Source organism: Bubalus kerabau, chromosome 7 (assembly GCF_029407905.1).
Source record: "Bubalus kerabau isolate K-KA32 ecotype Philippines breed swamp buffalo chromosome 7, PCC_UOA_SB_1v2, whole genome shotgun sequence".
Lineage (NCBI taxonomy): Eukaryota > Metazoa > Chordata > Mammalia > Artiodactyla > Bovidae > Bubalus > Bubalus kerabau.
Genome location: NC_073630.1, coordinates 81,535,514 through 81,559,288, shown reverse-complemented (window position 1 = coordinate 81,559,288; position 23,775 = coordinate 81,535,514). Strand labels below are relative to the sequence as shown.

At 35.0% G+C, this 23,775-nt stretch overlaps 1 protein-coding gene across 1 annotated transcript in view; it reads right to left on the bottom strand.

Moving 5' to 3' along the window:
* Positions 1-23,775, bottom strand: part of ADGRL3 (adhesion G protein-coupled receptor L3) — a 900,477-nt gene that overhangs the window by 318,672 nt on the left and 558,030 nt on the right. The window contains exon 9 of the mRNA XM_055588685.1: positions 557-1,357. Within this exon, the coding sequence (XP_055444660.1) occupies positions 557-1,357 (801 nt within the window). The remainder of the gene's footprint in view (positions 1-556; positions 1,358-23,775) is intronic.

The window sequence follows — 23,775 nt, the reverse complement described above, 5'->3', positions numbered from 1 at the left end:
CTTTTATCTGTATCAGTTATGAACATTTTTCTGTATATATCTATTAGATACACTTACACATATGAATAAACTGACAATATTCCCAGTAGAGGTGGTCATATATGATGTGCTCAGTGAGTTGAATATATTGGTATAGGGCTCCTGAAGAATTATATCAAGCCAACCCTTTGGCATTTTCAAGTAGAGGGCACTTTGTAGGGCATGTCACAATTAATTAGGTGAGATAGCATTCTATTTTTGCAAAGGTTTTCTGTAATTCACTACACACACAGGCACACAAACGAACTAGCTGATAATGAAAATGCCCTTCAAAGAAGGGATGAAATTTGGAGACTAGCTGCATAGAGGAGTAAGAGTTGGATTCTCACGCCTATAAATTTTTTTTTTAACAGTGATTAACAGCAACATTTTTTAGCTAAAAAGAAAATGAATAACTTTCAAAACACAGGCCAGAAGAAAAACCAGGAGAAAGAAGTCTAATAAAAATATACAATAAACTTACTAAGTTCAAGCTGTAAATAGTTCCCTGCAAAGTACCATCAAAAGTCAAACTTACCTGATCTACTATCCAGAGGTCCAAAATCCAAAGAATATTTCACGACGTGATAGTTATTCCATACATAAAGAAGGTTGTCCCTGGGGTTGTAATCCACAGCTGCTATGTACTGGTATGAATTAGGAAAGGGTACATCCACCAAACTGTCCTTACTTTGGTCAGTGTTGTAAATGTAGTCAATCTTATTTCCCGTGGCCTCATTGTCGTCATCCTCATAGACAGATTTGACCACATACAGAATTCCACATATCATGAATGCATTGGACGCTGACCTTTTATCATATGCAGTATCCCATGTCCCTTCAATCCGTAGGGTGTAAGGGTTCAATTGACTAATGACAATTTTACCATTGTTTTGTTCTGTTGCATAGATGACCCATAGCCCATTCTCGTCCACTGCCAAGTCTATGTCAGATTTGCCTCCCCAGCGGTAAGGGGAGGTATCATGGTAATTGGCATTTGCTATGATAGCTTCTCCACTCTTTATCCTAGTCCGCAAATCAAACTTTACTATGTTTCTGGTGCGCTCTTTATTGAAGAACAAAGCTCCATCATACACTACAAATCCTGTGCCATCCACCCTGTGAGGGAGCTTGTAGGTTGTAGTTGGTCTTCCAGCAATGAAGTCATCCTTGGATGAGTACTCAGTCAGGGTATCAGTTCTGTACGGGGTCCAGGGCATATAATAAATCTTGTCAGAAGCCTGAAGAGGGTCTTTGCACCATGCCCCAGATTGGTGGTCGGATTCAAACAAATGTTCACTCTGGTATACTCCTTTTAGTAGTCCAGGACAAAGAAAAACTGTCAATTGGGAAAGAGTCAAAATAATAATTATATTAATTTAAATATTTTGTCATATATTCTTACTTTTCACCAAGTGGAATTCAACTCTAATAAGAAATACCCACCACCACTTAATTATTTTGCTGCATTCTTCTGAGAACGTAAAGTATTTTTCCACATTAATTTTGACATTTCTTTAGAATCATTCTGATTTGAATTGCTGATGAAATTTGGCCTTTTATGAGTGGCTGTGCTTTCCTTTGCATTTTACCTTTGCAAGAGTGCTGCAATAATTTTGGATATGCTATCTATATAGATGTGACTTATGTGTGTATATTCTATGGACATACAACAAATACATTTACACGTGATAGTTTCATATATCTTATTTGAAAGTTTTTAAAAAATATTGTTTTCACTCTGATGCTAGTAACTACTCTATACTTATCATTAAGAAGCAAATGAAAATACAATAGTAATTAAAAACATAATAAGGAAAAGAAAAACCTTGTAATACAGGCCACTGAATCTTATAGCAAAAAAGCCCTTAAAGCTGCTACGGCACACACAGAGCATGCAACTCACACAATTAAAAATGAGTGATGGATGGATACTGGAAGGAAAAAGAGAAAGGAAGAAAAAGAAAGGAAAGAAGAAATAAGGGAAGAAGAAAAGGTGAAAAGTTACAGAGAAGAACCCAAGATCTAGATTTTAATCAGTTAAAAATGTCCTGTTAAATACAGTAGAATTGGAACTTAAAAACATGTACCTTTTACTGTTACATGAGAAGAACATTAAAAAAACAAGATTACTTGCTACAATATTTTGCTGCTCATACTTCAGACTGAAAATGGGCAGGACTTGTCTGATTAATTTTATTTTTCAGTAGCACATCATGTGAGTGGTGGTAAGGAAAGCTTGACTGATTCATCTGTAACAAAGGGGCTAAAAAGCAATGTTTCCCAAAAGGAGGTCCTTGAAATACCTATTTATATGGTTTAGATATATCATACACAGAAAAAGACCCAACACAAAAACAGGGATTCCTAGCCACACATGCTTAAGAAATATCTAATTAGAATAATATCAGGATTCTAAGTGCTGAGGTACATTAGTGACTCCGCAAGGCAGAAGAAAGGAGTGTGAGCAAATTTCCACAAATTAATTTGATCACAGAACCCTTTCTACACAGCCTGATGGGATGTAATTTTCTTCTGAACCTGCTATGGGAAACACTGCTCCTATATTTTTGCAGAGCAAACACATTGAAAAATAATCATGCAGTCCACTGTTATGTTTGAAATGATTAGAAGTATATTGGGAAGAGAAATTAAGAAATCACAAGAAATTTGGAGGTTGATTCGTATTTTAATGATTAAAGTATTATTCTCTTGATATTAGTGATTAGCTCTTTAACAGCAATTATAAACCTACATCTAAGAGAAAATCTAAGATGAAACTCAACTAGGGTTTGCAGGTTATTAAAAACAAAAGTACATTGTTAAAATGTCCAAAGTTTCAATTTAGGGAAAATGAGACATTTAGGGGAAAATTTAACTGTCAAAATCTTTCATAGCAAGGATAGAGGGCCATCATCAAATTATAATTAATAATAAAATTCATTATTGGAAGAATTTTTCAGGACTCTAATATGATGCCTGGGCTTCCCAGGTGGTGCTGCTGGTAAAGAACCCGCCAACCAATGTGGGAGACATAAGAGATGCAGGTTCGATCCCTGGGTCAGGAAAATCCCCTGGAGGAGGAAATGGCAACTCATTACATCTTCTTGCCTGGAGAATTACATGGACAGAGGAGCCTGGTGGGCTACAGTCCATAGGGTCATAAAGAATTGGACACGACTGAAGTGACTTAGCACACATGCAATATGATGTTTATAATTATAAAGGATGGGTAGGTATTCTTGTCAAAATTGTATATAAACTTTATGTTAGTTAATAATCAGCCCTTGCTTACAAAAGCAATTTATTTTAATGTATTTCAGAAAACCATCTCCCCTTTTCCCTTAATAGTTAAAAATCAAAAGAACAGGGAATCACTCCAGAGCTATGGAAAATTATCTAGTCTAGAAATAAAAACAAATCTGAAGCAGTCATTATGCATCAGCATCTACTGGATTTCTAACTACTCATTTAAAAATAAAGAGGAATAAAATGCATGGTTTAAAACTTTACACTATTAAACTGTTTTAGGATTAAAATAATCAAACCAGCAGTGGTCAGTACAACAGATTAAAGTGAAGTTGAGCAGCAGAAGTAGTAAATAAATTTTCAGAAAATAGATAAAAATTAATAACAATTATTTTAACTAGATGTTAAACTGTTAAATAACTTAGCCTATAAATAGTATATAATTTATGAAAGGTATTTAATTACCTTTTTGTTCCACTTCTATTGGAGAGAGAGAAGTAAAGAGAGAAAGGAGAAAAGAGAATAGATTAATGGTACGATATTGGCCAAGCACTTTTTATTCACCTCTTGCAAACTGAAAGTAAATAATTTATTGCACTCAAACTTGATTTATTGAACATTATGTCTTTCTTAAAAGAACCCATTCCTCTATACAATTATTTTTTAAGAAACAACCACATTATAAGCTTAAAAATACAGTATAAGTTTGAAAAAAAAATAAGGCAAAAGTTAAGCTAAGATTGAATTAACATATCATTCCAAACTATAGACACAGGAAATACAATATTCATAATAATAACACAAGGATCTTCTATTTGAAAGATAGGTTGGTAATTATATATAGAAAGCTTTCAGATAGTTTTGATAGTCTCATTTATTAATTATTGTTTATACCACTACTTAACAAAATGGTCTTGCTTTTTACCCATCTCAAGAATTGATCTCTTTGGAAGAAACTACTCTGTAACTCATCTCTTAGGGCCTAATATTTTCTGTAGTTAATGAGAAATGTACCTTGTGAGGTGACACATTAACAGGAAATGCTCTCATCCTGAATAAATATATTTAGAATCCTTACTGAAGACGCTTTTCTTCCTCCCACTCATCAGTATTTTATGTTACTGTGGAAAAATACTATCTTCAGGAAAAAATATATCCAAAGGTTGATACAAATAATGAGCCACCTGCTCTGGGCTTTTCTGAAATTCTAAAGCAAGTCTTTCAACAAACTCTTATAAGAATAAATTGAGATTCTCCAACATGTTATGGTTATGTATATTTCAAATTAGATTCCATTACAATTTTAAGGTATCAATTATTACAAGTAGAGGAAAATTTTGAGAAACTGTAACATATTCAGGAAACTCATCAAGCCACATCTTCTTTTTCTAATTAATATTGGTCTCTATAGGGAGAATTTGCCACACAACAAGGAAACAAACAAACAAAAAAAAAGGATCAGCAGGGAGAAAAGAGGGAAAGACTCAAAAGAAAATGGGCTCATGATACAAGCATTAAAAAGAAAAATAATAGGTTCCAAGTGATATAAATCTAAGATAATTTCAGTGGAAGGGATAAACTGAGCTACAATGTACAATAAATAAAACTCTAGGAACATTTAAAACAAGGGAGAAATACTCTTTTGGATATTTACTTTCAGGTAAGATTTTGTGCTTTGACCTAAGCTCATGTCTTCAATTACCAGCAAAATCACACTCATTTCTCTCCTTGACTTTTTTGAAAGCTCAAAATCACATGTGTTAGAAGACAAAAATGGTATATAGGAAAACTTATGTTTAGGAAGTTGTAAATGGGGTTATCCTTTTTAAGATATGTCATTAATTTACAAATCTTATTTTTAACAGGATTTTTAGGACTTTTTAAAAAACTCTATGATACTCTTATATTATTATAATTTATCATCATCATTAATTAAACCTATATCAAGTAAATGTAGTATTTACTGGACTGTATACTTCAATATAGTTCATTTAAATACTTTACCTAAGAGATGAAATTCATGACTAGATTACTAACAAATCTGAGCTCAGACTGACAAGTAGAAGAAACGGAAGTAAGCACTTTAAAAATTAATCAATAGTCTCAAAAAGTTTGTACTGGAGGCTCATTACACAATGAAAGTGGAGGCTGAGAGTGGGGTCTTACGCTGAAGTTGACATTTGTCAAGGACTAGCCTACCAAGGGATTCCTAGAACTAACTTCATTCTTTGAAATAGCTCTAAATATATATGCTTTGGATTATATGAAGCTGGTTATATTATACAACATAAAATGTACAATCACACAACTTTAGTCTTACTCCATATAAAATTCATCTTATTTTTGTGTGCAATTACTTTAACTTCTTGGTGACTACTATTTCTCTCTCCAACAAATGCTTAATGAGCAAGATGGATATGTGGCAAAAAGTATTAATAAGGTATACTTATTATAATTTATAACTACTACCTTATAATTTAATGGAGATTTTTATTTTTCAAATAAATTTTACCTTTATTTTCTCAACTGTCATTAGGCAAAGTTTAACTTTTAATTCTCTGGTCCTGGTCTAATTTGAAGAAACTGTCATAAACTGTAGCCCAAGTAAAGTGCACCTCTGGCACTGCTTGTGACTTTAAATTAAGATTTATTAGGCAATTCTATTTCAGAGAAAATTATGGTGTTGCCTATGTCATGACTGGCTGTAGCTCATTCATCATTTTTTTTGCCATTTCTAAGACTAAAGTAAAACAATCCTATAATTTAAGTTGAGTTAAAGTACATACAAATCATATTCCCATAACAAAAACTAGTATGGCAAACATAATTTGTCACTGAAAAGCTAAGTAACATTTAGGGTTCTCCAGTCATTGTTCATCATCTAATTCTAGATGCTTCCCTCACCTGAAGAAGTAAATGCAAACAGCCTGCATATAAAAACCATGCGTACCCCTGTATCCTTCACAAGCTCACAATGCCTGGCACGTAATGCATACTCAATGAACATCCACTGAATTAATACACAATCCACATAGAGATAATTAATTCTGTTTTGTAGATATTTAAGGTATGTGATAAGAAGAAAAAAAAACGGCAAGGAAGAATCTGTATTTGCTATATAGAATCATACATGGGATGATGTCTTTGAATATTTTAAAGGATAGGGAGGAAAGTACATTTATAAGCAATTTGCATCTTCAACTCATTAAATGTAAAACCAAAGAAAAAAAAGGAAAAAAAAAAAAAAAGCATGGTCTTGAGGTTCTAATGGCAAGAGAAATTTGTCACTATAAAACAGTCTATGACAATCTAGAAACACAAGTGGAAAATACTCCCTTTTCTTCTCTCTGTTATGGGATCATGGATAAATGAATTGTATGATGACAACCCTGCTAGGTCTTCTTCAGGACCTCTTGTCTGTTACTCTGATCCAATATCCTGAATTCTGACATTTTAGCCGTTGCTGTTCATTTCCAAACCTCCTTGGAAGTAGTTTCTCTACTTTTCTGTCTTCAATTTTAATACCCAAACTACTTTTTTCATTCATGCAACCTCCATAAATATGTTTATATGTTGCCTTAAAGTGATTTTCTTGTTGTCCTTTGTCAAACTTAATGTCACAAGCTACATCCTGTGGTTAGCTACAGGGCAAATTCAAATTAAGGGTAACTGCATTCTGAATAAAAGGAAGAAACAGTAAAAAAAAAAAAAAAAAAAAGACTAGCAAATTTCCACATCATTCCACAACAATTCATAAAATATAATACAGTCAAGTTATTGTTTAGAAGAAATAAGATGTTATTAGTTCTATATTAGTCCTGTCCATATCTGTACCATATGCAATATTTGGGATTGTGTTCTTTAATTAGAAAATGTATGGATGAGAGAGCATATGCATGCATTGTCAACCTTTTTCAAATAGTGTTACAAATTACAGAGAAATAAAATTGTCGCTTACCAAAAATTGGTAGAACTAAATTGCCATAACTGAGAACTATGAAATTGTATCTAATGCTAATGTAGCTTAAAATTTCTTTCCTTTTAAACTTCAAGTCATACAACCCATTTTCTATCTAAAATTTAAACATTCTAAATGAGCAGAATTTTATGTAATTAATTCACCTAATCTAATATATAGAAATGACATTTATGAAGAGAATAAGAGAGTTGTAAAATATTAAATAACTATAAAAATCTTTTTATTATTGAAATGTAGTAGTATTTTGAACCAAATTATTTTCTTGGTTACATTTGGCTTAGATTATTAAAATGCATTTGGGTACACTTTTCACAGGACAGCAAACACAAGTCAGCAAAAACAAGACTGGGAACTGACTGTGGCTCAGATCATGATCTCCTTATTGCCAAATTCAGACTTAAATTGAAGAAAGTGGGGAAAACCACTAAACCATTCAAGTATGACCTAATTCAAATCACTTATGATTATACAGTGGAAGTGACAAATAGATATAAGGGACTAGATCTGATAGAGTGCCTGATGAACTATGGACAGAGCTTCATGACATTGTACAGGAGACAGGGATCAAGACCATTCCCAAGAAAAATAAATGCAAAAAAGGAAAATGGCTATCTGAGGAGGCCTTACAAATAGCTGTGAAAAGAAAAGATGTGAAAAGCAAAGGAGAAAAGGAAAGATAAACCCATTTGAATGCAGAGTTCCAAAGAATAGCAAGGTGAGATAAGAAAGCCTTCCTCAGTGATCAGTGCAGAGAAATAAAGGAAAACAGTAGAATGGGAAAGACTAAGAGATGTCTTCAAGAAAATTAGAGATACCAAGGGAACATTGTGTGCAAAGATGGGCTCAATAAAGGACAGAAATGGTATGGACCTAATAGAAGCAGAAGATATTAAGAAGAGGTGGCAAGAATACACAGAAGAACTATACAAAAGAGATCTTCATGAACCAGATAAACACGATGGTGTGATCACTCACCTAGTCAGACATCCTGGAATGTGAAGTCAAGCGGGCCTTAGGAAGTATCACTACGAACAAAGCTAGTGGAGGTGATGGAATTCCAGCTGAGCTATATCAAATCTTAAAAGATGATCCTGTGAAAGTGCTGCACTCAATATACCAGCAAATTTGGAAAACTCAGCAGTGGCCACAGGACTGGAAAAGGTCAGTTTTCATTCTAATCCCAAAGAAAGGCAATGCCAAAGAATGCTCAAACTACAGCACAATTGCACTCATTTCACACACTAGTAAAGTAATGCTCAAAATTCTCCAAGCCAGGTTTCACTAATACGTGAACTGTGAACTTCCAGATGTTCAAACTGGTTTTAGAAAAGGCAGAGGAACCAGAGATCAAATTGCCAATATTTGCTGGACCATGGAAAAAGCAGGAGAGTTCCAGAAAACCTTCTATTTCTGCTTCATTGACTATGACAAAGCCTTTGACTGTGTGGATCACAATAAACTCTGGAACATTCTGAAAGAGATGGGAATACCAGACCACCTGACCTGCCTCTTGAGAAACCTGTATGCAGGTCAGGAAGCAAAAGTTAGAACTGGACATGGAACAACAGACTGGTTCCAAATAGGAAAAGGAGTACGTCAAGGCTGTATATTGTCACCCTGCTTATTTACCTTATATGCAGAGTACATTATGAGACATGCTGGGCTGGAGGAATCACAAGCTGGAATCAAGACTGTGGGGAGAAATATCAATAACCTCAGATATGCAGATGACACCACCCTTATGGCAGAAAGTGAAGAAGAACTACAAGCCTCTTGATGAAAGTGAAAGAGGAGAGTGAAAAAGTTGGCTTAACGCTCAACATTCAGAAAATTAAGATCATGGCATCTGGTCCCATCACTTCATGGGAAATAGATGGGGAAACTGTGGAAACAGTGGGCTGACTTTATTATTTGGGGCTCCAAATTAACTGCAGATTAAAGACATAAAATTAAAAGACACTTACCCCTTGGAAGCAAAGTTATGACCAACCTAGACAGCATATTAAAAAGCAGGGACATTACTTTGTCAACAAAGGTCTGTGTAGTCAAGGCAATGGTTTTTCCAGTGGTCATGTATGGATGTGAGAGTTGGACTATAAAGAAAGATGAGCAAAGAAGAATTGATGCTATTGAACTGTGGTGTTGGAGAAGACTCTTGAGAGTCCCTAAGACTTCAAGGAGATCCAACCAGTCCATCCTAAAGGAAATCAGTTCTGGGTGTTCATCAGAAGCACTGATGTTGAAGCTGAAACTCCAATACTTTGGCCACCAGATGCTTAGAGCAGACTCATTTGAAAAGACCCTGATGTTCAGAAGGATTAAACACAGGAGGAGAAGGAGACGACAGAGGATGAGATGGTTAAATGGCATCTCCGACTCAATGGACATGAGTTTGGGTAAACTCCGGGAGTTGATGATGTACAGGGAAGCCTGGCGTGCTGCGGTTCATGGGGTCACAAATAGTTCTACATGACTGAGCTACTGAACTGAACTGAACTTCTTAGGACAGCTGAGTAGTTAAGCTAAAAGCAAACAAAAGTAATAAACAAATCAGTCTTCTAAAAAAAATTTGCTAGGGCATTATTTACAAAGAAAATCTCTTATAAGCGGATAACCAAAAGTTCATAATAATATTTTATATTAGTACAGTAATTTCTAAGCAGTGGATCCTAAAGGAAATCAATCCTGAATATTCATTGGAAAAACTGATACTGAAGCTTAAACTCCAATACTTTGGCCATATGATGTGAAGAACTAATTCACTGGAAAAGACCTTAATGCTGGGAAAGTTTGAAGGCAGGAGGAGAAGGGGAACACAGAGGATGAGATGGTTGGATGGCATCACCAACTCAATGGACATGAGTTTGAGTAAGCTCCGGGAATTGGTGATGGAGAGGGAAGCCTGGCGTGCTGCAGTCCATGGGGTCACAAAGAATCTGACATGATTGAGTGACTGAACTGAAGTTAACAAAATATTTTGATGTGACATGGTCCTAGTTACTACCATATCAAACATAAAAGTCAGCTAAAACTTAAAAGGTTTAAAAAACTTAAGCAAGATCAACACTGGTAGGTTTCAGACTCCTAGCACTTGTCTAATATCATATACTGGTTCTCACAACATTTAAACTTAATGAAACACTATTGCGTTTTTGCTCTCCATTTCCTTTCTGTCACTAAATCCAAGAGGGGTGTAGAGGAGATAAATAACACAAATGGAATCTCCCTAAGGGCAGGCACTGTGTCTGCTATAAGCTCAACATTCATTAAGCATGTTAATCAAACCAGTCAATCCTAAAGGAAATCAACCCTGAATATTCATTGTAAGGACTGATGCTAAAGCTGAAGCCCCAATACTTTGGCCACTTCATGTGAAGTGCTGACTCTTTGGAAAAGAATCTGATCCTAGGAAAGATTGAAGGCAAGAAGAGAAGGGGATGAGATGGTTGGATGGCATTGCCAACTCAATGGACATGAGTTTGAGCAACCTCCAGGAAATAGTGAAGGACAGGCAGGCCTGGAGTGCTGCAGCCCATGATGTTGCAGAGTCGGACATAATTGAGTGACTGAACAACAATTAAGCATGTCCCATATGTCAGTATTGCATATATACTAATTTAATCATCTCACAACATATATGAGGTAGATATTCTCATTATCTTAATTTTTCAAATGACAAAACAGGTACAAAGATATATGGCTCTTTTATTAAGTAGTAGTAGAATTGAAATTCAAAATCAAGTTCTGGTCTTATTCATCACTCCATCTTCAATACCCAGCACACAGAAAGAGCTCAATTAATATTTCTCACACCACCATGCAATGATAAATTGTACTGTGGTATTTTCAAAGAAAGGAACCGAATGTCATACTTTTCAGTGCTAGCAGGCTTCCGAATGGTGATGTAATGCATCTCTCCGGAGAAGATAAAATAATAGAAAAAAAAATGGCATCCTCATTTCTTGGCCAAGGAAACAAGATATTTCTTATCACCAGAAACAAACCAGTGCTAAGTAACTCATGTCCTATTAATTATTATTCTGAAGCAGAGAAAATTCTCTCCTCATGCATTTTACATCCACCAAGAAAATACAAAAGCACTTCAGTAAACAGAAATAAAAAGATCTGTGATGTTCATTAATTTTTGGTATACTGTGTATCAAAAATTCTGAAAGACATCTGTCTCTTTCCATAAATAAAGTGCTAATACTTTTTTTTTAAATGAAAGACAAGGGTAATCTCTGCAGCTCAGCATCTAAATTATGTTTTTAAATGATACCCATGCACCAGTGAATAAAAGTGCTGCTCAATCAGCTGTATTACAATGGCTGTATATGATGTGTTTCCTAAACTATCACCTCCTAATGAATTTCATCCTGGAGTGTGTAGATTGAAAATATCAATAATTCATAAAATCCTTTCACTAGCCACATTATAATTTAAGCAAGTAAATATAATATCTGTAGATGCCACAGAAACTGAGACTGTCTCTTATTTTGTATTAACTCTCTATTCCATTGATGGACTTGTAAAATCCTTCAACTGTTAATTTAGACCCTTTTAATAAAATGGTGTTACTGGTTGACTCTTTTGTAACTCTATTAGTAATAGTTTCTAGTAAAAGATAATAATTTTCAAAGTTATTATTGGTAACAGTAAAGTCAACATCACATTTAGTTCATCAAGGATGTACCCTTATCATAATAATTTGTCACACTATGTAACAACCATGTGGCAATTAGATTTATTAAAAAAAAAAAAAAGCAAAGGCAGAGTCCCCTCAGAGTGTCTTCGACTATACATCCATATTTATATATTAGATCCACTAAATGTATCTGCTATGTGCAAGGCCCTCAGAGATGTGAATACAGAAATAAGTAATAACAATCAAAATACCTAACAATCACTGAACATGTATTATGTGAATAATTATTCAGGAGATCATTTAATATAATCCTCAAAAAGATGAACTTGGTTGTACTTTTATGAACATGTTACAAAGGAAGTACTGATTTTTGCCTTAGGGAAGCTTACAATCCAATAACTGGTGATTTTCAAAATACTTTTTTAGCAATGATAAGTTCTTTCTAAATGTCTTCAAAAGAACTCATATAGAAAGATAAAATAAAAAAGAATAGAAGTGAACAGCAGAGAAAGGGGGAACTGTTATGAGAAACTGGAGTTACAAACACAAGGCATAACAGTTTGACTATGATCAAATTTCCTATGGAAAATGTCATCCATTTGCTCTTGAGAAATATATTTTTGATTGATGCCTGTTACTAGGTTCTATGGATCCAGCTTTGTGTATTTAAAAATAAAATATATTTCAAAGTGAATCTAAATCTAATCTCAGACAGTTAGTAAATACAATTAATTCTCCTTGGGTTTTACAGCTGAAAGGTGGTTTTTTTTTTTTTTTTTTTTTTTTATTATTATCTAGTCACAGTAAAAATGTTATAAATTAGAAAAAGGAAGCCAGAGAATTAATATATCAGTCTCAACTCAGTTTACTTTTTAACTCAATAGTATTAAATCAATAAGAAAAGTGATTTTCTTTTTGAGTCACTTAACATTATGCATTGTAAGGGCAAAAATGGCTATCCTAATCTCCAGTTCAGTTCAACTGCTCAGTCATGTGATCTCCTTGCAGTTCAAGGAACTGTCAAGAGTCTTCTCCAACATCACAGTTCAAAAGCATCAATATTGTGGCACTCAGCTCTCATTATAGTCCAACTCTCACATCCATACATGACTACTGGACAAACCAGAGCTTTGATTAGATGGACATTTGTTGGCAAAGTAATGTCTTTGCTTTTTAATATGCTGTCCAGGTTGGTCATAGCTTTACTTCCAAGGAGCAAGGATCTTTTAATTTCATGGCTGTAGTCACCATCTGCAGTGACTTTGGAGCCCAAGAAAATAGTCTGTCACTGTTTCCCTTGTTTTTCCATCTATTTCCCATGGTGTGATGGGACTGGATGCCATAATCTTTGTTTTTTGATGCTGAGTTTTAAGTCAGGTTTTTCACTCTCCTCTTTCACTTGCATCAAGAGGCTCTTTAATTCATCTTCATTTCTGCCATAAGGGTGGTGTCCTCTGCGTATCTGAGGTACTTGATATTACTCCTAGCTTCATCTAGCCCAGCATTCCACATGATGTACTCTGCATAGAAGTTAAATAAGCAGGGTGGCAATATACAGCCTTGACCTACTCCTTCCCCAATTTGGAACCAGTCCATTGTTCCATGTCTGGTTTTAACTGTTCCTTCCTGACTTGCATACAGATTTCTCAGGAGGCAGGTAAGGTGGTCTGGTATGCCCATCTCTTTCAGAATTTTCCAGGGTTTGTTGTGATCCACACAGTCAAAGGCACTGGCATAGTCAATAAAGCAGAAGTGGAAGTTTTTCTGGAACTCTCTTGCTGTTCTGATGATACAGCGGTGTTGGCAATTTGATCTCTGGTTCCTCTGCCTTTTCTAAATCCAACTTAAACATCTGGAAATTCTTAATTCACATATTGCTGAAGCCTGGCTTGGAGAATATTGAGCATTACTTTGCTAGCGTGTGAGATGTGTGCTATTATGTAATAGTTTGAGCATCCTTTGGCATTGCCTTTCTTTTGGATTGGAATGAAAACTGACCTTTTCCAGTCCTGTGGCCACTGCTGAGTTTTCCAAATTTGCTGGTATATTGAGTGCACTTTCACAGCATCATCTTTTAGGATTTGATATAGCACAGATGGAATTCCATCATCTCCACTAGCTTTGTTCATAGTGATGCTTCCTAAGGCCCACTTGACTTCACACTACTGGAGGTTTGGCTGTAGGTGAATGATCACACCACTGGATTATCTGGGTCATGAAAATTTGTTTGTATAGTTCCGTGTATTCTTGCCACCTCTTCTTAATATCTTCTGCTTCTGTTAGGTCCATACCATTTCTGTCCTTTATTGTACCCATCTTTGCATGAGATGTTCCCTCGGTATCTCTAATTTTCTTGAAGACTTCTCTAGTCTTTCCCATTCTATTGTTTTCCTCTATTTCTTTGTATTAATCACTGAAGAAGGCTTTCTAATCTCTCCTTGCTATTCTTTGGAACTCTGCATTCAAATGGGTGAGTCTTTCCTTTTCTCCTTTGCCTTTCTCTTGTCTTCTTTTCACAGCTATTTGTAAGTCCTCCTCAGTCAACCATTTTGCCTTGTTGCATTCCTTTTTTGGGGGGCATGGTCTTGATCACTGCTTCCTATGCAATGTCACAAACCTCCGTCCATAGTTCTTCAGGCACTCTGTCTATCAAATCTAATCCCCTGAATCTATTTGTCATAATCTTATTGATGCAAAAAAACAGAAGCTGAAGGAAGTCCATTTACTTTACTTTTGTCTAAATATTATTCTTTTAGTTTTCACTGGAGTTCTTAAGATCTTGTGACTTATTCTTGGAATTGAAAATTTGTATAATCACTTGGTGCAAGGGAATAAGACAACAAAACTCACAATGACATTCAGTAAGGAAAAAAGAAAATAACGTTTTGAGAAATAGCTTAGGGATCTGAAGAGCTGCTATATAATCTGTTACTTGGTATGACTCTTCCAAATATCCCAACCAAACTGGACTAGATCCAGTAGCCAAAGAGCAGAAAACATTTTGTATTTGGGAATAGCATGGTAAATAAGAATAAGATTAATAATAGAATTATGAAACCAGAATTATAAATAAAAACAAAGTTAGATCCAGAATTCATTAGTAGAAAATATACACCAAAAATATCCTATACATGTCATATGAATTTCTTGAAAAGTAGATTTAAGATACTTACTCATTTAGATTTTTGAATTTGATAAAGTTAACATGCCAATAATACCAATTCATCTGAATAAACTTTAGGTCTTTAGTTTCATTGCTATAAATTTCAAAAAATGTGTTATGATATTCTCATTTTGTGTTTTACTATTTTGTCACAGTATTTTTTTTTTTCATTTTCCTTCCTGTGCTTCCCACCTATATTTATTTTTCAATATACTTTATACCTATATTTATTTTTCAACTTTTACTCACTCTGTAGCCCCTACCCAGAATGCCTCACACAATATATCTCAGTAAGTCAAATTCTGTGTTTAAGTTATTCCTTCATAAGCACTATTAATAATTATTTTCTAGGTCCATATTGAATATGTATACAATTCCAACAGAGTTTATGAAGGATGGTATTCTATAATGTCCCAGTCCAATGATTGGCAAACTTTTTACAAACACCCAATTAGTGAATTAGGTTTTTTGAGCCACGTATAAGCTTTGTCACACAGTTGTCTTTGTCTCCCTTTTTTTGAAACAACTCTATAAAACTGTAAAAGATATTCTTAGCTCATGGGCCAGTATGTAGACAACCCACTGGAGATTTATCCTGTGGCTACAGTTTGCTAATATCTATTCTATTTAATTTCACATATACTGTCTCATTTACTATTCTCCTGGCCCTTGGTATTTTAACCTTCTATCCTTCTTCTGGAAGCACAGCTGACCCTTAAATAATGTGAGTTTGAACTATGCAAGACTACTTATACACAGATATATTTCAATAGTAAATATTATGGTACTCCATGGTCCATGGTTGGTTGAATCAGTGGATACAGAGGGCCATCCATAAGTTATACTCAGATCAATCCCCAAGTTATTCAAGGATCAACTGAACTTGCAAGTTCTTGAAGGCCAAAAACACTGTATCACTCACTCAGGGATTACAAGGGTCTATCTTAATGTCTTGTTATAACTGCTGGTCAAAAAATGCTGGCACTGATACATTTTTAAAATCACAGGCAAATAGTTCCAAATATGAACTTGATATGCTTTACTTGATGACACGCACAAAAGAGAAGGGGCAAATCTTACAGACAGTGAAGTACTTCTGGTAAACAGACAAAATTCTCCTTAGATCCTACTTATTATCTTTCTATAATAGAGTCCATTGTAACTCTCACTGTCTACCAAAATGATTGTACACAGCAAAATGTTTCTTCTACAATCAATTACTAAGAAACATTTTGTAATTTCTGTGGAATTTCTCCTTAATGATATTGAAACAAATGATTTTCTAATTTTTAAAACATTTATTTAATACTTACCCTATATCAGGCTATTTGTTGAATACTTTATCTACATTATTTTATTTAATCCTCACCACAACCCTGATGAGAATGTTGTCAGTGTTCTACAGGTGAGTTCAGAGTTCACATAATTAGCAGTTGGTAGAGCTGCTATTTGAACTTCTGGGCTTGCACTCTTAACCTCTATGCTATGCTCTCCAGCAAACAAGAAACTGACGATGATGAAAATAATGAGGATAACTAATAACATCTGTGGGCTTACTAATTATTAGATGATCTATTGTTTAAAATAATTTACATGTACTATTCATATATAGATAGAATCACTAACTCAACAGACATGAATTTAAGCAAAGTCCAGAGTTACTGGAGGACAGAGGAGTTTAGCTTGCTAAGATCCATGGGGTCGTAAAGAGTCAGACACAATTTAGCGACTATACAACAACAACAATTTATACAATAGTCACATTACCATTATAAAATGGCAGCATTATTATTTCAGTATTAAGAAGGAAACTAGATGAAGATAAGATAAATTAATAGTAAGTAGCAGACTCAGGATCCAATGCCAGGCCTCTGACACAAGAACCTAAGTGCTAATCAGTATCTTTCAAGTGCAAACTATTGCTGAATAAATCCATCAGTTGAGGAATAGTATCTCAGTTATCCGTATTACTTTCTAAATGCCAGTAGTGCTTTATCCACTAAATTATACTCACCAGATATAAAAAAAATGATTTCCTTCCCACAAGAAAAATATGTGATTTCAACAACAACCAAAACCTTCGAAAGGTTAGTATTAATAACTAGCAATAACTTAACTTGAACAAAAGTATTTTACTGATTTTTGCCTAAGAATCTCTTCTCAAAGCTGCCTATTTAAGATCTCTTTTGTGACAAGAGCCTTTCTTTTTCCATGCCTTTTAGGGCAGTGTCACATCCCAGACTCACAAGGCACACACAGGTCACCGGTAAAGGCAGGAGCCAACTTCTGACCTAAATCAAGAATGTCAGAGAGATTTGGAAGAAACGCAGAGGTAGAATAATTAAGGATACGGTAATAAAGTTGATAGATACACATAAAACTATCTGCTACTTTTTTTCCTACTAGAAAGAAAACTATGTTTTATTAATTATGCATCCTAGAGTAAACTGTAGACATAGCATACTTCTCATAGGAGAAGTTTCTTTACTCTTCATTCTGTTTCTTTATTCTTCAGTGTCCATCATAGCGTGTCTATGACAATTTAGCAGCAATATTTCATTTTAGTCTAGTCAAACACAGCTAATTGTATAGTGAAAAGTTCCTACCTTTTTCTCACTCATAGGTGAGATCATTCATAATGGTGTTTAGCTCTGCAATGTTATATTTGACATAAGAAGTATTCTTATGTCAAATTCTTATGCTCTTAATAACCAGAACATATTCTTCCTTCCTTTCCTTGTCCTATTATATTCTTCCTTTGAGAGACAATAACAGAAGGAATTAATATTCCTTAAAAGATATATTGCAAATTAGCCAGGTGAAAGTTGCAAAAGGAAATAATAAGCAGGAAGTTCTTCAAATGGATATACTGTTTACAACACCCAAAGTACAGACATTAAATTTAAAATAAATATGAACAGCATAAAGTGTGTTATCCCATTCTTTATCATACCCAGCCAACATGCATTCAGTAATTCACTAAATGTAGTGTTTAGTTTGTTTTAGTAAAATATGTCAAATTAAATGAAAGGCAAGTTTCACAGAATAAAATAAATAATCACTCTATTTTTTACTCTAGTGGACACTGGCAAGATACTTTACAGTTTAACTTGACTACAGTTGTTTGTCTGTTAGTTAATTTTGCCTTAAAAGCTATCTGTAGAAGGATCATAAAACACAAATTTCCTTGTTAAAGCATTCAGGAAGGAACTATCAACAATATAACATTATTATGTATAATTTTCTCACTTTTTAATTTAAAAACTTCCCATAAACAAACACCAAAAAAAAAAAAAAAAAACCCAGCTAACTTGTAAACTGACAATGGGCTTCTTGTTGGATCAGACAGTAAAGAATCTGCCTGCAATGCAGGAGACCCCTGAAGTACAGTTGGATCCTGGGTTGGGAAGATCATCTGGAGAAGGGTATGGCAACCCACTCCAGTATCCTTGCCTGAAGAATTTGTGCCTAAAGAAATTCCATGGACAGAGGAGCCTGACAGGCTACAGTTCACATGATCGTAATGAGTCTGACAAGACTTGGTGACTAACACTTTCACTTTTACTTTTTTTTTCTCCTACAAACTGACTATAGATGATAATTATTTAAATTTTTAATTTCATGTTTACAGGTAGAACATGAAAATGTTATTACTGAATCTGCGACAGATGGTGATTAAAAAATACTAAAGACCAAAAATAAATTTCAAATAGAAACTATATATTTTCTCAGAAGCATCCATATTATGGCATTCTCTATTAATCTACTAGAAAGTTAGCTGTATATATTCAAGGTCCCTCTTTCATTTATTCATTGCTCTGTCCTAGCTCCTAGAATAGTGCCTAGAATATAGAAGCTACTCAATAAATATTCCGAATTTGTTAAATCAATACAAAAGGTCTCGATCTACGATGCTCTTGAATAACTGGTAAAACTTAAATCACCCAAGATAAGATGAAAGGAAAAAAAATTAACTGATATATGTAGATTGTGTAATTGCTACACTGAAGTAAATATTTTCTACATATGATGTTTAATTAATAAACCCATTTGATATTTTAGATTAATATTTAATTACTTAAAAAAGAAAAAAACACTGCATTTAAAAATAATGAACACTGAAAACAAAGTCATTTACATTTTTTGGCATTTTAAAACATGGCAATAACTGCATAACTTGAAACAAGAAGCATTTATAGTAACAACAGTTAACAGTTACTGAATGTGTACTATGTGGAAACCCCTACTATTAACTCCTATAATTATCAAAACAACTCATTAAAGTAAGTATGAAAGTGAAAAAGTGTTAATCGCTCAATTTTGTCCAACTCTTTGCAACCCCATGGATTGCAGTCTGCCAGGCTCCTGTGTCCATGAATTCTCCAGGCAAGAATACTGGAGTGGGTAGCCATTCACTTCTCCAGGGGATCTTCCTGACCCAGTGATTGAACCCTGGTCTCCTGCACTGCAGGCAGATTCTTTACTGTTAGAGCCACCAGGTACAAACAGCATTTTACAGATGAAGTATAAGGAGAAATTATTCGCTTAAGGTCGCAAATTTAGTAAGAAAAAGAGTGAAGTAAGCCAGAAAGAAAAACACCAATACAGTATACTAACGCATATATATGGAATTTAGAAAGATGGTAACAATAACCCTGTGTACGAGATAGCAAAAGAGACACTGATGTATAGATCAGTCTTATGGACTCTGTGGGAGAGGGAGAGGGTGGGGAGATTTGGGAGAATGGCATTGAAACATGTATAATATCATGTATGAAACGAGTCGTCAGTCCAGGTTCAATGCACGATACTGGATGCTTGGGGCTGGTGCACTGGGACGACCCAGAGGGAGGGTATGGGGAGGGAGGAGGGAGGAGGGTTCAGGATGGGGAACACAGGTATACCTGTGGTGGATTCATTTCGATATTTGGCAAAACTAATACAATATTGTAAAGTTTAAAAATTTAAAAAAAAAAAAAAAGAAAAAGAGCTAGAATTTGAGAAAAGACAATCTGACTCCAAAAGCTTATTCTCATCAGATGGTTCTACATGGTCTCCTGAGAATTACTTATCAGTTTATACAGACTAAAGTTTCTCACTCAGAAAATAAAGTAACACAACAGTTTGATGCCCATTTTAAATGTCAATAAATCTGAAAAATTAGATTCAAAACTATGATATTTTGAATGAATTCTCAAGTTGTGAATGTTGGCTGATTTACCACTTACATGAAAAGTATGTGACCTACAGAATTTGGTATCCACTTTCAAATAAATGACATGTACATTTGGAAAGAGAGCATGAGGTTTCTTAGATTTCTCAAGTTGATATTTTCTAGTTTCAAACAATACCATCTCAACTCCAGAGAAGGCAATGGTAATCCACTCCAGTACTCTTGTCTGGAAAATCCCATGGACGGAGAAGCCTGGTAGGCTGCAGTCCATGGGGTCGCTAGGAGTCAGACACGACTAAGCGAGTTTACTTTCACTTTTCACTTTCATGATTGGAGAGGGAAATGGCAACCCACTCCAGTGTTCTTGCCTGGAGAATCCCAGGGACGGGGGAGCCTGATGGCTGCCATCTATGGGGTCGCACAGAGTCAGAAACGACTGAAGTGACTTAGCAGCAGCAGCAGCAGCATCTCAACTCACCAGTCTTCTCTTAGCATCAGTTCATTTGTTATGCATGTACCATGGATTCATTAGAAAACAGTGAGGAACTATGTTCTACTGTGCCTAAAAATTTTAGAGGAGAGATTTGTGATGGAAAATTATAAATCCTTAGCAGCAAAAATGAAGGTCAAATGCTTATACCATGAAAAGAAGAACAGAGTGCAAAATTCTAGTGTATAGCAGAGCTATGAAAATGAATTTTCCTTCCTTTTCAAATCAACTAATTTCTACCACCACTGTAAAAAAATATTATCTTAATTTCATGTCTAAGTTTTGTTTATGCATTTGGAGAATGCACTAGTCTTTTATGAATCTTCTCTCTCAGACTAGTAAACTATATATTGTCTATTTGAATTCAGGGCCATTAAATTCTTGCAAAGTTGTTCCTGCACTATATACATTATCGGTCCTGTCTCTGAACAGTGTCCTCTTTCTGCTTTACAGCTAATGTAGCATTTCTCCATGGCATCAGTAGATTAAAACATTTGCTACCAGAAAAAGCATGTGAAAATAGAGCAAGCTCCTTTTCCTACAAGATAACTCTATAAATCTGTCTAGCTTGCTGATGTTCACTTTAATTTAAAATCAGTAAATATTTATCTTGCAAACCTCAAGAAGGCAGAGAGATAGGTTATTTCCCCCCCCCTTTTTTTTTGGTCCCTGACAGAAATGCTACTTTGTAAATGTTTAATAGGACTAGATATATATTTCTGATATATACTTGGGAATATTTAGAAAAGAGAAAATGATGAGTATATTAAGATTTAAAAGATTCAGTCTATTGTTTCTTGAGCCATACAACTCTTCAGTATAGAAAGAGACAAGAGAGCTTAACTGACTGAATTTTATAATGTTAGTTTGATGCTTTTCTTAAATTTACTATAACAATGGCTTATTGACAAACCTAGATTATTTCCATAAAAATAAAGTAAAAGCAAATTTAGTCCAATATTCATAAACTGATAATTGAGGGATTAAACAAAATGTTGGAAATAGTACTTCCCTTAACAGTATTATAAAGGAAAACATTTTTTATTTTGAAGGTAGACAAACTCTGCCCTGTTACAGTCCCTTACCTCCCACAGAAGATGGTTATAGATAAGCTTACATAATCAATCCCCTAAAGCCATTCTGAGCAATTGGTCAAGTATGCAACAGTCAGAATAGATGCTCACAGATAATAAAACCTGCTCTCTCCCAGTTCTATGTGGCAATCATCTTATCCTTGATTATGACAACATTGATGTTTACTAAATCAGAACATGCCCACAGCTGTAACATAACTATACTGTATTTTTTACATACCTAGCATAAGTACAAAATATGTCTCAGTAGATAAATGCCAGAATTTTTATTATGATATATTTGATTTTACTTTTAAAAAGCTGTGTGTGAATTGATGTCTTGCTTTCATTTTTATATACTATTTTCTTGCACACAAACTTGCCTTTTACATAAGAAAAAGCAAGTTGGTTATAGGGTCACTCTCTCTCAAGCTATCTTTTTTGAAATGAAACAAAATGATTCTCTTATAGCTGTGCCCATGCACATACCACTGGAGAAGGCAATGGCAACTCACTCCAGTATTCTTGCCTGGAGAATCCCATGGATGGAGGAGCCTGGAGGGCTGCAGTCCATGGGTTGCAAGAGAGTCGGACACAACTTAGAAACTAAACAACAATGCACATACCACTTATCATTTGATACTGAATTTCCCATTCTCTAATACATTTACCTAAGATTAGTTGAAATCCTACCTCTTCTTATGAGGTTTTCAACAACTTCCTATGTGAACCACAGCTTTTAGGAAAGCCTGCATTTGAAAAATAAGCCTTAGGAAGGAGATTTTGCAGAAATTGTTCACTTTGGGAGATCTGGAGTAAGACACCACTTCAATTTGTATGTTAACAAGAAATTCAGTATTCAGTAGAATACTAGAGGAGCATTGATCAACTTTTCAAACATGTAAAGCTTATTACTTCATCAGCAAGATTACAGCTGCTTTCGAAGAAGGTATATAATATGGTAAATGTTAAAAGAGGTAGTGAGATGATTAATATTTTGCAAATCAAATTTACACAAAAGGCTATGCAATATTTTTATAACACTAAATAATTACATAATGGTAGGTAGATACTTACTGACAGATGATGCCTACAAATGTTTTGAGTTATTCAAACATAATAAATCCAAGCAATCTTATGTGGTTTGGTATCTTAATTTGGGATCTCTGAAAAGTAGAGCCTGAGACAAGAACTTTGATGTAGTCATATACTCAGGGGGTGATCCCAGGAAAGCAGTTGAAGAAATGGGGAGAGAAAAACTGAAAAGGAAGAAAAGTCACACTATGCATTATTATTGGAATTGCCACTTTTGGCAAAGAAACTCAAATTCTTTCCAGATCTCTGAGATATTTCTGTGAGTAATATAAATCTGGGGTAATGATACACCGCCCCTTCTCCCCAGTAGTTGAGAATGATCTTCACAAGATGAACTCTCCTGCATCCAAGTGAATGGCTCAGTGCCAACCACAGAAGCTTGTAGACTTGGGGAAAGTCTTATGGCAGAATATTACAAGGCAAAGAGAAAGCACAGAAGGTGAGAATGAGGTAACTGAGGTAGGCTTGAGTGCTCACAAAATAGTTTACTTTGGGTCTGGGTAAAATTTTGGCAGCCCTGGTGGCTCAGATGGTAAAGAATCTACCTGCAATGCAGAATTCTGGGATTGATCCCTCTGCCAGGAAGATCCCCAGGAGAATAGAATGGCAACCTATGGCAGTATTCTTTCCTGGAGTACTCCATAGACAGGAGCCTAGTGGGCTACAGTCCATGGAGTTGCAAACTGAGTGACTTTCACTCAGGAAAAAGGTAAATTTACAGTTGAGCCAGTTCAGTTCAGTTCAATCGCTCAGTTGTGTCCAACTCTTTGTGACCCCCGGAATCGAGCGCACCAGGCCTCCCTGTCCATCACCAACTCCTGGAGTTTACTCAGACTCACGTATATTGAGTCGGTGATGCCATCCAGCCATCTCATCCTCTGTCGTCCCCT